General features: G+C 35.2%; 2 protein-coding genes across 2 annotated transcripts in view; both read left to right on the forward strand.

Moving 5' to 3' along the window:
• HELRODRAFT_170765 (hypothetical protein) overlaps window positions 1-10379 on the forward strand; it is a gene marked incomplete at both ends in the record, with an annotated part of 17431 nt that extends 7052 nt beyond the window's left edge. Inside the window, 25 exons of the mRNA XM_009016560.1 lie at window positions 616-702; window positions 855-976; window positions 1370-1521; window positions 1718-1903; window positions 2105-2225; window positions 2313-2468; window positions 2908-2965; window positions 3155-3606; window positions 3656-3792; window positions 3994-4117; window positions 4364-4432; window positions 5174-5358; window positions 5460-5586; window positions 5720-5851; window positions 5919-6008; window positions 6149-6329; window positions 6513-6673; window positions 6852-6961; window positions 7049-7179; window positions 7255-7404; window positions 7654-7832; window positions 8074-8229; window positions 8576-9076; window positions 9702-9830; window positions 10239-10379. Of these exons, the coding sequence (XP_009014808.1) occupies window positions 616-702; window positions 855-976; window positions 1370-1521; window positions 1718-1903; window positions 2105-2225; window positions 2313-2468; window positions 2908-2965; window positions 3155-3606; window positions 3656-3792; window positions 3994-4117; window positions 4364-4432; window positions 5174-5358; window positions 5460-5586; window positions 5720-5851; window positions 5919-6008; window positions 6149-6329; window positions 6513-6673; window positions 6852-6961; window positions 7049-7179; window positions 7255-7404; window positions 7654-7832; window positions 8074-8229; window positions 8576-9076; window positions 9702-9830; window positions 10239-10379 (4037 nt within the window). The remainder of the gene's footprint in view (window positions 1-615; window positions 703-854; window positions 977-1369; window positions 1522-1717; window positions 1904-2104; window positions 2226-2312; window positions 2469-2907; window positions 2966-3154; window positions 3607-3655; window positions 3793-3993; window positions 4118-4363; window positions 4433-5173; window positions 5359-5459; window positions 5587-5719; window positions 5852-5918; window positions 6009-6148; window positions 6330-6512; window positions 6674-6851; window positions 6962-7048; window positions 7180-7254; window positions 7405-7653; window positions 7833-8073; window positions 8230-8575; window positions 9077-9701; window positions 9831-10238) is intronic.
• Window positions 10380-11880: 1501 nt separating this feature from the next.
• Window positions 11881-13570, forward strand: HELRODRAFT_76712 (hypothetical protein; the record flags this gene model as incomplete). The annotated part of the gene is made up of 6 exons (XM_009016561.1): window positions 11881-11969; window positions 12365-12555; window positions 12638-12705; window positions 12807-12940; window positions 13189-13272; window positions 13447-13570. 6 exons carry the CDS (start codon window positions 11881-11883, stop codon window positions 13568-13570), a joined length of 690 nt encoding a protein of 229 aa, XP_009014809.1.
• Window positions 13571-13886: the final 316 nt, after the last annotated feature.

Here is a 13886-nt window from a genome sequence, read left to right on the forward strand (position 1 = left end):
AAACAAGCGGGAATACCGTAAGAAGCTCTAACTAGCCTATCATGTACATTGTACAACCACCCTAAATAATTTATACAAAATGTTAATGTACTTGCGCATACATACACGCATAATACATACACTCACATACGTGCACACCAAACACACATACATACATGAAGATTACGTGATGAGCTTTCTATCACGTGATGTTTACATTGTACGTTTATGGATGTAGGTAGATAGTAGAGGCATTTTTTTGAAAATGCAGGTTCACTTTGGTATGGGCGTTCCCATGCTCACCCCAAGTCTTGAGATTCGCTCTAAACTTCGTAAGTGATTGAAAAGTAGTCAGAGAAGGGAGTAGATAGTTCCAGAGAAAAGGGCCAGAAAAAACAAGAGTTATATAGAATTATATAAAGTTTTATATGGTTATATGAAGTTGTATAGAGTTATATAGAGTTATATATCAATCAATCAATTAGATTCTTTCCGTGATGTTCAACAGCGCTCCTCAGTGAGTTTTGCGAGCAGATGGGTCTTGAGTAGAGGTGAATTGAAATTTGTTCATAATTGCCTCCCGCACGCAGATATCATTTTTCCCATTCCCGCCCGTCCTTCCCGATTCTCGAACAGCGATTTCCTATTCACTAAAATTAGTTTTACCATTTCTCATGGGAGTTCCCATGCTCACTTCTAGTACTTCAGTATGTAGGTTGGTAGGTAGGTCCAATCCATTCAATGAAGCATGTGTGCCTCCGTTCGTGTTCGTGATCATCATAGAAGTAATGACGGCACAGACGTGGACCAGTGGAGACACCAGCAGGCATATACTAACGTAGAAACATAAACAATCGCTCGAACTGCTTCGACAGGATGTTTGAAAAAAATGAGACTGGCAGTAAAGGCAGTGGTGGACAGCACGTGGTTCCAACGAGGCATTCTCATCTCCATCTTCGTCAATAGCATCTTCATGGGCATTGAGTTTCACAACCAGGTTCGTTACTGCTGATCATGTGTGTAGGTGAAGATGTCGTAATTACTTCATTAGCAGTGATTTTTGTGATATTCATGGCATCATCATTGCCATTAGCATCATCATTATTAATCACTTTATTGATGATGAGAAGAATTTATAGCTGACGGTATGAAAAATTTGACATAAACAATGATGATGATGACGAAGACGACGATGATGATAATGAAGATGAGATTTGTAATCATGGTGATGAGAATGATAAAGCTTATGATGATGACGTCATCAATCATTCATTCCTCCAATCCAAATACAAGTTCTTATCTACCGTCCAATTTTTCATCAATTTTTTGTTGCGAAATTCATGCGAAATTATCGTTATTATTTTCATCTTCATTATCATCACCTTGTTAGCCAGAAGTGATGACACTGGTCGGAGAGTATTCAAACATGATATTCACCTGTTTGTTCGCTTTCGAGATGTTGCTCAAAATATTCGCCGATGGTTTATTTGGCTACATTCGGATCGGATTCAACGCATTCGATGGTGTTATTGTCATCGTTAGGTTCGTTTGTGTGTGTGTGGTTCTTTTTTCACTCTCTGTCTCTCTCTCTCTCTCTCTCTCTCTATAGTTTTGTATGCTGTTCTCATACACTAAGCAAGCGAACAAGCAACCACGAAACAAAGAAACAAACAGACACACAAACAAACTGAGACACAAACAAACAAAGAAACAAACAGACAAACAAACAAACGAACAGCATCGTAGAGATAGCACAGGGTGATTCAGGCGGTCTCTCGGTACTTCGAACGTTCCGACTGTTGCGAATCTTGAAGTTGGTTCGATTCCTTCCAGCTCTCAGGTACCAACTCGTCGTCATGTTGAAGACCATGGACAACGTGGCCACCTTCTTTGCTCTCCTCATGCTCTTCATTTTTATTTTCAGGTTTGTCTTCTCTTATTGAAGTCTTTCGTGTTCTTATTATCAATATCGTCAATCTCATTTTTTTGCTTAATTTCCTGTTATATTTTTGTATAGAATGCGTATGAACTTGACTTAAAAACCCATCATAGTGAGCAACTCACTAACTACTAAGTGAAAATGTACAAATGAATGAATTTTAAAATGAAACACACCACTTGAAAGCATATTAGGTATGAATCTGTTCGGCTGCAAGTTCTGCGATGTCAACCCGATAACAGGTGAGAAGCAGTGTTGGCGTAAAAATTTCGATTCTCTTCTCTGGGCCACTGTCACCGTCTTTCAGGTTCGTCTGTTCCATGTCTCTTCGACTAAAACCAATAAAAACTAATAAGAGCGCGTGAAAATAATTAGAAACAAAAAAAACAAATAGATATTAACGCAAGAGGATTGGAATGAAGTGTTGTACATGGGCATGTCCAGGACGCACTCGCTGGCATCTCTCTACTTTATCCTTCTCCTCACCTTTGGAAACTACGTCCTCTTCAATTTGCTGGTTGCCATCTTGGTTGAAGGTTTCGCGTCGGAGGTGGGATCACTTTCAATTTTTATTTCATCAAATTGTACTTACATTTAGATTTGAGTTCGAAGCAAGTGTAGTCAGTTTTTAAACATGCCAACGTAATAAACGCTTCATGTGGAAATGGGATTGAAGATTAATTGTGGAAAACGAGGACATTTATTTCAGCAAAGCTCATTCCAATAATAAGCTCATAAGTTATTTGTCTGATTCATCTATTCATCCATGTTTCTGTTTAATAAAAATCGGTATTCTATATTTTTTTCCAGTTTCATTCTCACGAATTCATTCTTTTTGTTATTATTGTTTTTAATTTTGTTGATTTAGATGCAAACATTTTGTTTTGTTATGTTTCCGGTATCTACGCCTCTGCTAATGAAAATTAGGCTCTCAATGTAAATTATTAAGTTTAATACTCTACTGATTAAAAGTTTATTTCAATTTGAAGGCTGAAGAGGCAAACTGTCAAAAGTCGGCTTCCATTGCAAAATCCTTCACGTCAACTGGTTTGTTCATTTTTTTTCGCACTACGTTTTCAAACTTTTGCAATCCGTTTCTTCTAGATTATAACATTTGAAAATAAATTTTTTAAATTAATTAATTAATAACAAATTTGTTTAAAATTTGATGACATTATGTTAGCAAATGTATGATAAATCACAAACAACCTTTTTAAAACACTCACTTTTACTCAGATTCTATTGATGCGCATAAGACAACCTCCGCCACCAACAACAACAACGATGGCAACCCAGAAACTAGCAACACAAACCTCAGCTTTTCCCGACCTGAGAGCCCAGGAACTCATCATCATCAATCACATCAGCATGAACATCAGCAACATCATCAGCAACCAACCAACACACAAAACCTATCACCTATTCATTTGAACCAGTCCCAGCGTTATTCCGACAGCCAGCCCTCTAGTCGATTTTCCATTAAAATAACTGATAAGAGCAAGTACTCTGGCGTTGGTGTGTTGAATCCAAAAAATAAATGGCTGCCTCTGGTTCAACGAACAAGCAAAGTTGCAGCCAAGCACCCCACGTATCTACTTCACCTGGATAAGCTGGATGTCAACTCGATCAAGTACAAAGAGAATGCCTTCCTAGCCGAGACTCTTGGAAAGTCGGATGAAGATTCAAATGTTAATAAATTCTCACCTATTAATAAACATTAACATTTACCTACTGCAGTTAAAAATCTTTTTCATTGAAATGCAACAAAAATTGAAATGGCAGCTCTGTGAGTGCCGCTTCTGCCCAACAACACCGCATGGTTTCTTCAGGAGGAGGGTGCATTACACTTTCTACTGCATGTCACCTCTCGGCAGGTCTCTCTCATTTCTTTCTCTCTTTTTAACTTATCAATTCATTTGTCATTTATTTATTTGTCCGTTTGTTAATTAATTCTTCTATTAATTAATTAATTTTTTCTATTAATTTCTCTGGTTGAATCTTGAGGTGATTTCTATTCACATGTAATGAGAATAATTCACGTGATATTATTGATTAAAACACTTGGCTGAATGCAGGTTCAGAAAATTCTGCATTAATTTGGTGGTGAAGAAGTGGTTCGATTATCTCATCCTCTTCATCATTGCCCTCAACTGCATCACTCTCGCCATGGAACGCCCGACCATTCCCGATGACTGCCCGGTTAGTCCTTCCTTTTTATCTCTCTTCACTACTCTCAATAGTTAGCATATTAACACTAAACAGCAGCAACAATAAAATTAATCAACAACAATAGCGCTAAACTACAATAACAACAAATGTCTGATACGATCATTCAAAATTTTTTGATTAAAGGTTGCTGCCGACCGAATAAAATATCATTTCCGACAATTTCATTGAGACTAAATTTGAATTTTATTTTTTTTTCATCGTATTTTCATCATTCAGGAGCGACAGTTCCTGACAATCAGCAACTACATATTCACCATCATATTTGGGCTCGAGATGTTCATCAAGGTGGGAGCATCTTTTCTTCCTTTGTTCATCACTCTGTAGTAATAACTGAAATTAGCATTTGGACAATATTAATATTTCGTCTGCAATGTAACTTGTGATAGTTTAAATTAAATTTTTAAACTTAATGTTTTCCAACTTTTGAAGTCATTAGAGATAATATTATTGTAAAGAATTATTGAATTGAATTGACGACCGCAAAAATATCCCGTAAGGTCCTTCACTTCAGTGAAGTGATGTTGTTTGTGTTATTACTACTTTCATAATGAGGCCGGCACTTCAATCATTTCTAGCTCTCTACGGCTCTGATGTTTGTCTGGTCGTTTTGTTATTATGATTTTGTTTCAGTTTTGTTATTTGGATGTTATTTTATTAAACTCGTTTATTATTAACAAACAATAAATTTGTTACATAATGGGGCATTCCAAAAGAGTAAGTTTTAACTAAGCGGAATCCGGAATCCCCAACATTCAAAAAAGTAATTAAAAATATTATCGATGCAGATTTGTTATTCGTGTTGTTCGTAACGATGATTGTATTGAACTTTTATTTATCACCCGATACCAACGGTGTTTATTACCTAGCAAAAATAACTGCCTCCATTTTGACGTTATAGCTGGCAATAATACCTGCGTACAGACGTCAGTGTGCCCTGCTGAGACACATGAACAGCACAAGCACACATACATACACGCGTACAGTTAGAACAAGTTAGCGACACAGAAACAACAACAACAACAACAGGTAATAGCGAGAGGCTTATTGTTGGGCCACTTCGCCTACCTGAACAACGGCTGGAACGTGATGGACGGCATGCTGGTCTGTGTTTCTGTCGTGGACATCGTCATCACACTGACAGCTGACCACAGTCCAAAAATATTCGGCATCCTCCGAGTTTTCAGGATATTGAGAACTTTAAGACCTCTCAGGTTGCCACGGCCTCCTATTTGAATACATAATTTGTCCTCCTCGTTATTTGCTATCACCTCTCACAAGCAAGCGTATTTATGAGTTTTGTAATTTGCACTAGGGTTATAACGCAAGCGCCAGGCCTCAAGTTGGTCGTTAGAACGTTGTTGACATCACTGAGACCCATCGGCAACATTGTCCTCATCTGCTGCACCTTCTTCGTCATATTTGGAATTCTCGGCGTTCAGGTTTGCTGTACTTTTGAAGTTGTTTGGTATTATTATCATCATCATCATCATTGTTTATATTATTATAAATATTATTATTCAATTAGTGAAAATCTAAACGAAAAATTAAAGAATAAATTGAATGACATTGAAGCTGTTCAAAGGCACCTTCTACCATTGTGACGGACCCGAGTTGTACGATGTTAAAAACAAAAGCGACTGCTTGGGGAAGGGAGTTGAATATAGGTGGCTCAATCGTAAATACAATTTTGATCATCTTGGTCACGTAAGTTGTTGTTGTGGTCGTCGTGGTTGTTTAAACAACTTAAATTATTAAATTGCTGATGAAACAGGCTTTGATGACTTTGTTCGTGTTGGCTTCGATGGATGGTTGGGTGAATATTATGTATTCAGGCTTGGACGCCGTTGGAGTTGATCAACAGGTTTTTCATTTCTTTGTTTGTTCGTTCGTTCGTTTGTTTGTTCTGTTTGCTTGTTCGTTCGGTCGTTTGTTTGTATGAACATGTGAACAAGTATTAGCAAGGAACAAAAACCAGCAAACTAACCAATTGACGGCAAACAGCCCATAATGAACTACAACGAATGGCGTCTCATCTACTTTATTTCCTTCCTACTTCTCGTTGGCTTCTTCGTCCTCAACATGTTTGTCGGGGTCGTCGTGGAAAACTTCCACAAGTGCCAGGAAAAGCAGGAAGAGGAGGATAAGATGACTTTGGAAAAGTTTAGACGCAACGCAATTCCAGGTTCATAATAATAATAAATCGTACTCGTTTATAACGGGTCTATGGTTTTTTTTAATTAACAAACTGCAAAAACATTTAAAGCAGGTTCTTATTTTTTTAACTTCTCATTATTATTAACAAAATTAACATCATTCTAACATGCTCAACTGAATCACTTTCGTAATTTGTTGCTCGCTCACAAAGAAAAAGCTGACGAAGAGAAGGCGGCTTTCTGGCAGAAGTACCCTAGATGGCGTATGTTGGTGACTACGGTCGTCACCAGCAAATACTTCGACCTGGCCATCGCCGCCATCATCGGCCTCAACATTCTCAGCATGGCTATGGAGTTCTATCTCATGCCCAAGGTCCTTACTGCTAAGCATGTTTAATTAAATAATCACGTTTCTCCTATAATTATTGCTCTTTGTGTTGTTAATCTCTTCTCGTCTTTTATTTGACTTTTAATTTTATTCGTTTAACTTACTTGAAAATTACTAAGTATATCGCAATCAAGCCAAGCAACTTAATGAATGACTCGAACAGGAGCTATCTTTCGCGCTGAAAATATTGAACGTCTTCTTCACGGCCATCTTCGTCATCGAGGCCATATTGAAAGTTACTGCCCTCGGGTTTGTGCGCTACATAATGGACAGGTGAGTATCCACCAAGATTTCATCATCGTCCTTCTCCTCTTCTTTTTCTTCCTCTCCCTCATCATCATCATCATCATCTGCGATTAGATGGAACCAGTTGGACGTTATGATAGTGATCCTCTCCATCACGGGCATTGTTTTTGAGGAGGTGAGGTCAGGGTACGTGCCCATCAACCCCACCATCATCAGGGTCATGAGGGTTCTCAGGATTGCCAGGGGTTCGTTTCATCATCATTTATATCATCGTCATGAATGTTGACAACAACAACAACAAACTAACAACAACTAAACAGTCTTGAAATTGTTGAAGATGGCGAAATCCGTACGGGCGTTGTTGGACACAGTGATGCAGGCTCTACCAGACGCTGGCAACCTGGGCCTTTTGTTTTTTCTCCTCTTCTTCATCTTTGCGGCTCTGGGCGTCGAACTGTTCGGGAGGATTGGTTCGTGAAGTTTCTTTCTGTCATTCGCTCACTTTATAACTTCTTTGTCATCGCCGATGTCCTAATTGTTTCGCAATCAAATGTCCCACTTAGAGCCACCGCTCTGTTAATCATACCATCTTTCATTTTTTGCTCATTTTATTTCTTCACAATCTTCTTTTGTAACTCACTTTTTAAATAAAAAATGACACATAAAGAATTGAAATAGCACTAACCCCATCAAGAACACAACAAACATAACTGAAACAGAATGTTCTGAGGTGCACGAGTGTGAGGGCCTTAGCAAGCACGCACACTTCCAATACTTCGGCATGGCATTGCTCACTCTCTTCAGAGTAGCCACTGGCGATAATTGGAACGGAATCATGAAGGCAGTTTCATTCTTACCTTCCTATTCTTATTCGTCCATTCTTATTTGTTCATACTTGGTTTTTTCATATTTATGCTCATTTTCATATTTTAGATGATGAAGTGAGAAGAAAATAAAGATGACAATTGCCTATTATTACATGAAAATAATTAGGATATTTTTTCTGCAAAAATTAACTTAAAATCGATTTGGTAAAATAAAATTAGTGAAAAACGCATAACAAATAAATTTTTAATGACTATTACAGAAAAGTTAATAACAAAAATGACGACGACGACGATGATAAATTATTTGAGCAGGATGTATTGAGAGACGACTGCGACGCATCTGATGATTGTAGCAAGAACTGCTGCATCAATGCTTTCGTCGCCCCGGCTTTCTTCGTCACATTCGTTCTTATCGCCCAATTCGTTCTCATCAACGTCGTCGTTGCCGTCCTTATGAAACATTTAGAGGTCTGTTTGTGTATGTGTATGTATGTGTGTGTGTTTGTTTGCATGTATGTATGTGTGTTTGTTTGCATGTACGTATGTGTATGTATGTATATGCATATGTTTACTTGATGAAATGCTTCTTACAAATTTAGTTTCAAACAATTAACTTCATCTTGCATTTTATTTAATTATAATACACAGACTTAAAACAAGTAGGCAAAATTTTACGCAACCATTCAATCATCTCAACAGTTGAAATATTAAATTAATTAAACAATTAGATAAACAAACAAATATTAAAACAAACAAATAAACTAATAAATAAATAATTTACATTATTCCCTCGCCACTGTAAACTTCCGGTTAGGACGGCAAAGACATGAACACCGATGAGATGGATGATGAAAATGAAGGAGATGATGATGATGATGAGCAGGAGAAGGAAGATGATGATGATGGTGGCGATGGTAAATACTTTGGAACATCCATCGGACAGGATGAAGAGAATATTACTAAAGAAAAAGTTGGAGAACTGAAGGTAGGTGCAGAAAAAGGTGAACAGAAGTTGCATCTCCCAAAGAGCAGAGTAAAAATTTTCGTCAATGGCAACAATGATGGTTCTCGCGACGATGCTTTCAACAACAGTAACAACAACAACGACAACAGCAAAGACGACGAAAATTTTAAAACTAATTCACTTTCCCAACGGTATAATGTGAAATGCGAGATAAAAAATTCAGTGGGAAATATTGGAGAATGTTCGGATAGCTCTGAAATGCAAATGAATGGAATGGGCAGTTTGAGACAGTTTGCAAGAATTTTTAAAAGTTTGAAGAAAGCTCGCAGTGATGTTAATATTTGTCACAAAGTTGGTTGGCTGCCAATGTTCTAGGCGAAGTTTCATTTAACCAAACCTCATCCTATTACCTTTTCATTGTACCTGAAAATTTTAATCGTTAACCTCGTTTCTCCTACTACATTTTTTTAATTCCAAACTTCTTAGATTAATGTCGTTTCTGTTTTTTCAGTTCTTGATTTGTTTTTCTTTAGAAAATTTGACAATGTAGTTTAAATAGTATCGAGAATCATTTTATGTTAATATATAATTGTATGATATGGACAACATTACCGACAACAGCTTTTTTCATTATTTCATCTCCTTCATCACACATTTCTGAGTTTAATTTTTCTGCTGCATTCATTGATTTTTTTAAGTTTATGACTAAAGACTAGTATAGTATTCATTATAACTCAGGTGTTCGCAGCTTGGTCATTTCATTTCAAAATAAGTTTTCAAGTTTTAATCCCTTAAAAATATTCCTAATATCGTTAAATATTCAACCATATTTTTAGCTTCAAACAATTTTTTTCAACCAGCGAGGAATATTTTTTTTTTCGAATTTTCATCAAACATGTTTCACATATTTTAATAAAACCTGTAAAATCATATAAGACATGTTATATATTCATCCATCCATCCATGCCTGAAACAGGAAACACATAGATTTGCATCAAGCACGTGCGACGTGGCATCATACCGTTCAATCGATGAGGCTTCGAATCCAGCCACCACCAACAACGAAAATATCGCCACCATCGTCATTCAAACACCAAGTTTTATGGTGAGAAATTTTCTTTATGAACGATTTTGTTTAAATTTAATATAATTCAATTTTTTAATGAAATTGGATGCCAGGTTCCTCAGTAAACTGATAAATAAATTTTTTCCGATAACATTTTCAAATTAGAGTAAAGATGTCTCCGTGAGTTTGCTGTCACATGCAGGCTGTCGTCGCCATTCCTCGCTCCATGGAGAACATCATCCAAGCTACACTAAAAGCCGACGAAAACTAATTTATCTTAACCAGGAAAGTCACGAAAAACGCAACACAAAATGCAAACAAATGAATGACTACAGAACGACGCCAAAACGGCGTTATTATCACCATCACTCACCATGTCGCCAGCCTGATCATCGTTCTCATCATTCTCACGAACATCATCATTGTTATCCTCCTTCTTCATGTCAGCAGCAGCAGCAGCATCGGCAATCCCCAAACTCATCATGGCCGCATTATTATCATTCGGTGGCTTCCATTAACTTTCTTGATGTGGGCGACTGCGTCGGCCAACAAACGACCGCTAATTCTCATCTGAGCACTCATTTATGAATTAATTCCTTGTAAATTGTTATTCATATGTTCCTTCGAATAACTGTTTATTCTTTCTTTCCTTTCAATTCATTGTATTTAAATTAAAATCTACTGTTTCCTTTTTCATTTTATTAACCATAAAAACATTATTTTCAATTTATTATTTACAGTTTGTGAATTTTAATCATTCGTTCACCTATCAGGCGTTTTTAAAATTTTTTTATTTGATTTCTTTCTATTTGTCTGTACTTGATTTTTAAATTTTAAGTTTCAATATTTTAACACTCTTTATGATTCCTCATAAGTTAAATCACCCAGTTAATTTTTTGTCTACTTTTACTGTTTTGAAAATATTTTGCATTATTTACATTTAAATTGACAAAAATTGTTGTAAAATGGCTATGTGGATTTATTCAAAGCATTGTGTGCATGAAAATATATAATATATATCCATGATTGTGTGTACAAAAAACCGCTATCATATAAGTTCCATGTGACCCCATAAGCCACTGCAGTGGGCTTATGGCAGCGTATGGTTTCACAAATTCACTTTCTATGAGCCTCAGAATGTAAAATGTTCTTTGAACATGAAGATAGTTGTTAAAATAACAATTTTGATAAGTTTACGCCGTTTTTTCCATAAAAATGCCTAATGAGATCAAATAACTAGTAATAAATGGTTGATAATAGCTCAATTCTATGATTATGATTGTAATACCTCCAGTAAGCCAGTGTATTCTATCGGACAAAAAGTTATGTTTATATTCAGGTTAACAAGAATAACTTTGAATAACATAATTAGATTTAATTACATTGTTTAAAACATAATGATTCAAGTAAATACTTCATATAGCCTGTTCGTTAAAACCCATGAAATTTTATAAGTAAGCCAATAAGCCAGCAATCGAAACAAGCCAAATAGCCTGACCCGTTTGTTATCAGTGACTGGCAGTTGTGTCCATTGAATTGTCTTTTCTGATAGAATAAATAGTCATCTGAAAAGGAAGAATGTCGACAAGTGGAGCTGGTGGGGAGGATTATTCATCTCGGGGCAATGAAAATAATTCGGGCAACAATGGCCGACGTGATGGCTCTGGAGAATCTGCTCCCGCAAAAATCATGGTTGGTTTGGGTTTGGGTGATTTGATAAAATTTGGTTTGGTTTTTGGTACCATACCAACGACAACAACCTGCTCGCCTGCTCCTAGATTTTGATTTGATTTTTATTCTCATTATATTATATAAGTTTTACTTTTAATTATTAAATTATCAGTATCATCATATTTTTGTAATATAAAAATTAATAATAATTAATATATCTATCTCTATTTTAAACTTAAAAAAAAACCTTATTGTCCTGATTAAAACTTACTAAATTATCAAATTTTTGTTTATGTAATGTCTAAAATGTAATCTTACTTAACTTAAAAATTAAAATTTATATTTCAATAATAAATAATCAATCGTAATTTATTAAGTTTAATTAATTTTATAAATTTTTTTACTTCTCTAGAATCACATGTTATCAAATAAAATTGAGGCTTGCCTGTGGCTGACAAGGTTGTTCACAATATTTGCCACCGTAAATTATTTTTTTGGACTTTTAAGGTCTGTTGTATATTATGATTTTATATAATTTAATTTATTAATTGATTTAATTAAAAGCTACTCTCAATTTTTTTTTATTTTATGTTATATAATATAATAAATAATATATAAATTGTGTGACAAAATATATGTGTATATACGTGTGTGAGAGGTAGCAAATGAGTCTGAGTGAGTGAGAGAGAGAGAGAGAGACTTCAAGCAGACCTTACTAGTTTTTTACCCTATCTGACACTTTAGTCGTATCATTCCGGTTAAGGTGAGAGTTTGTATTGATTGATTATGAAATTTCTTTGAAAGTTTATTGTTTAGATTGAAAAAATGAACATATAAGTGAAACAAACTTAATGACATGTATGTGGTTTCTATCCAAAAATAAATTTTGTTTTTTGTTTCAGTGATTCTCCACACTTATTGAGTTATTATCAAAAAGTTCTTTTGAGCAATGCTATAACGAGCGCGCTGAGGTTACATCAACGAGTTCCTAATTTCCAGTTCACTAGAGAATATTTTGGTCAGTTGTTCCTGGAAGACAGTGCACACTACCTCATCTATTCCATATTGTTCATCACTTCTGGAACCATATCAAGTATTTTTTTAAAAACATTTCTAATAATCTTTTCTAAGTTATTAAAATGGCAATTATGTTTAATCTTTTGAAACCTTTGAAGTGGCCATCTTGCCATTGTTCTTGTATGCCCTGTTGCATGCCCAGGCCTATACAAAACAACTACTTAACGTATGTCTACTTTTTTCTTTTTTATCTACATCTATGTAAAATTGATATAGTTTATTTAATTTATTCATTCATGCAATTAAAACTCGTAACAAATTTAACAGCTGATTGGACCCAGCTCACTATCATTGGTGAGAAATTTGTTAAGCAAGTTGGAACAGAATCAAGTGAATATTCTTCGCTTTATAGCATGTAGTGAAATTTTTCTGATGCCAGCTATCATCCTAACATTCTTTACGTTGGTTTATTTTTTCGCTTGCTTTCGTTTCACTGCTTAGCTTTTAATTTGCAATTTTTTTAATCACTCTAACATTTCTAAACATAATGCATTGAAATATGGTTTTGCTCATTTCATTAACATATATATTATTGATCATTACAAATTATTTAATCAATGATGGATTTAATTATGAAAAAAAACATTATGTTGGAAATGTAACTGAAATGTGAATTCGTCATCAACTTGTTTTAAACTAATTGCACCAGTGGCCAGGGCAGCCTCTTCCTCCCATTCCTCTATTATCGATTCCTTTCATTGAGATACTCGTCAAGGAGGAACCCTTATTGCAAGTTGGCACCTTCATCTCTTCATTCAGTATCTATCTAAATGTTTAATCTGGTTTCACTTCATTTTGTATCTAAGATAATGAAGTCATTTTGCAAGGCAATCAATAATATATGTATCTAAAATAATCATTTATTAACTATAATCATCTCATATTATGTAATATAACTTACTTACAGACAGTTATTTTGCGAGCTGAGAATGTCAGCAGAAAGTTTGTGCTCAGGTGAAACCTGTCCCCAATTTATAAGAAGCATAGTCCACAAAATCATAAGCATAATCTGTAGACTGGCACCTTACTGATGAGAAGCAGGCAGCCTTTGCTTGGTCAATTAGAAATGTCTGTGTATTTGGTGGTTTTTATTTATTACCGTTTTAAACTAGTTTTTATATATAAACTAGATATGATTTGGAAATGTCGTAATTTACTCTGTTGTCGTTTTAATTTGGATGTTTATTATTAAGTCAAGTTATTTGTAATAATAATTTAAATGTCAACGAGCATTTAATTTTTTAATTTTGATACAATTTGCACAATTGAGATACACAAAAGTAAAAACGTAAAACTTTTGTTATCAAGTTTATTTGATCATAAAGTTAGAGATAAAATAGCAACAGC

The sequence above is a fragment of the Helobdella robusta genome (assembly GCF_000326865.2).
Source record: "Helobdella robusta unplaced genomic scaffold HELROscaffold_18, whole genome shotgun sequence".
NCBI lineage: Eukaryota > Metazoa > Annelida > Clitellata > Rhynchobdellida > Glossiphoniidae > Helobdella > Helobdella robusta.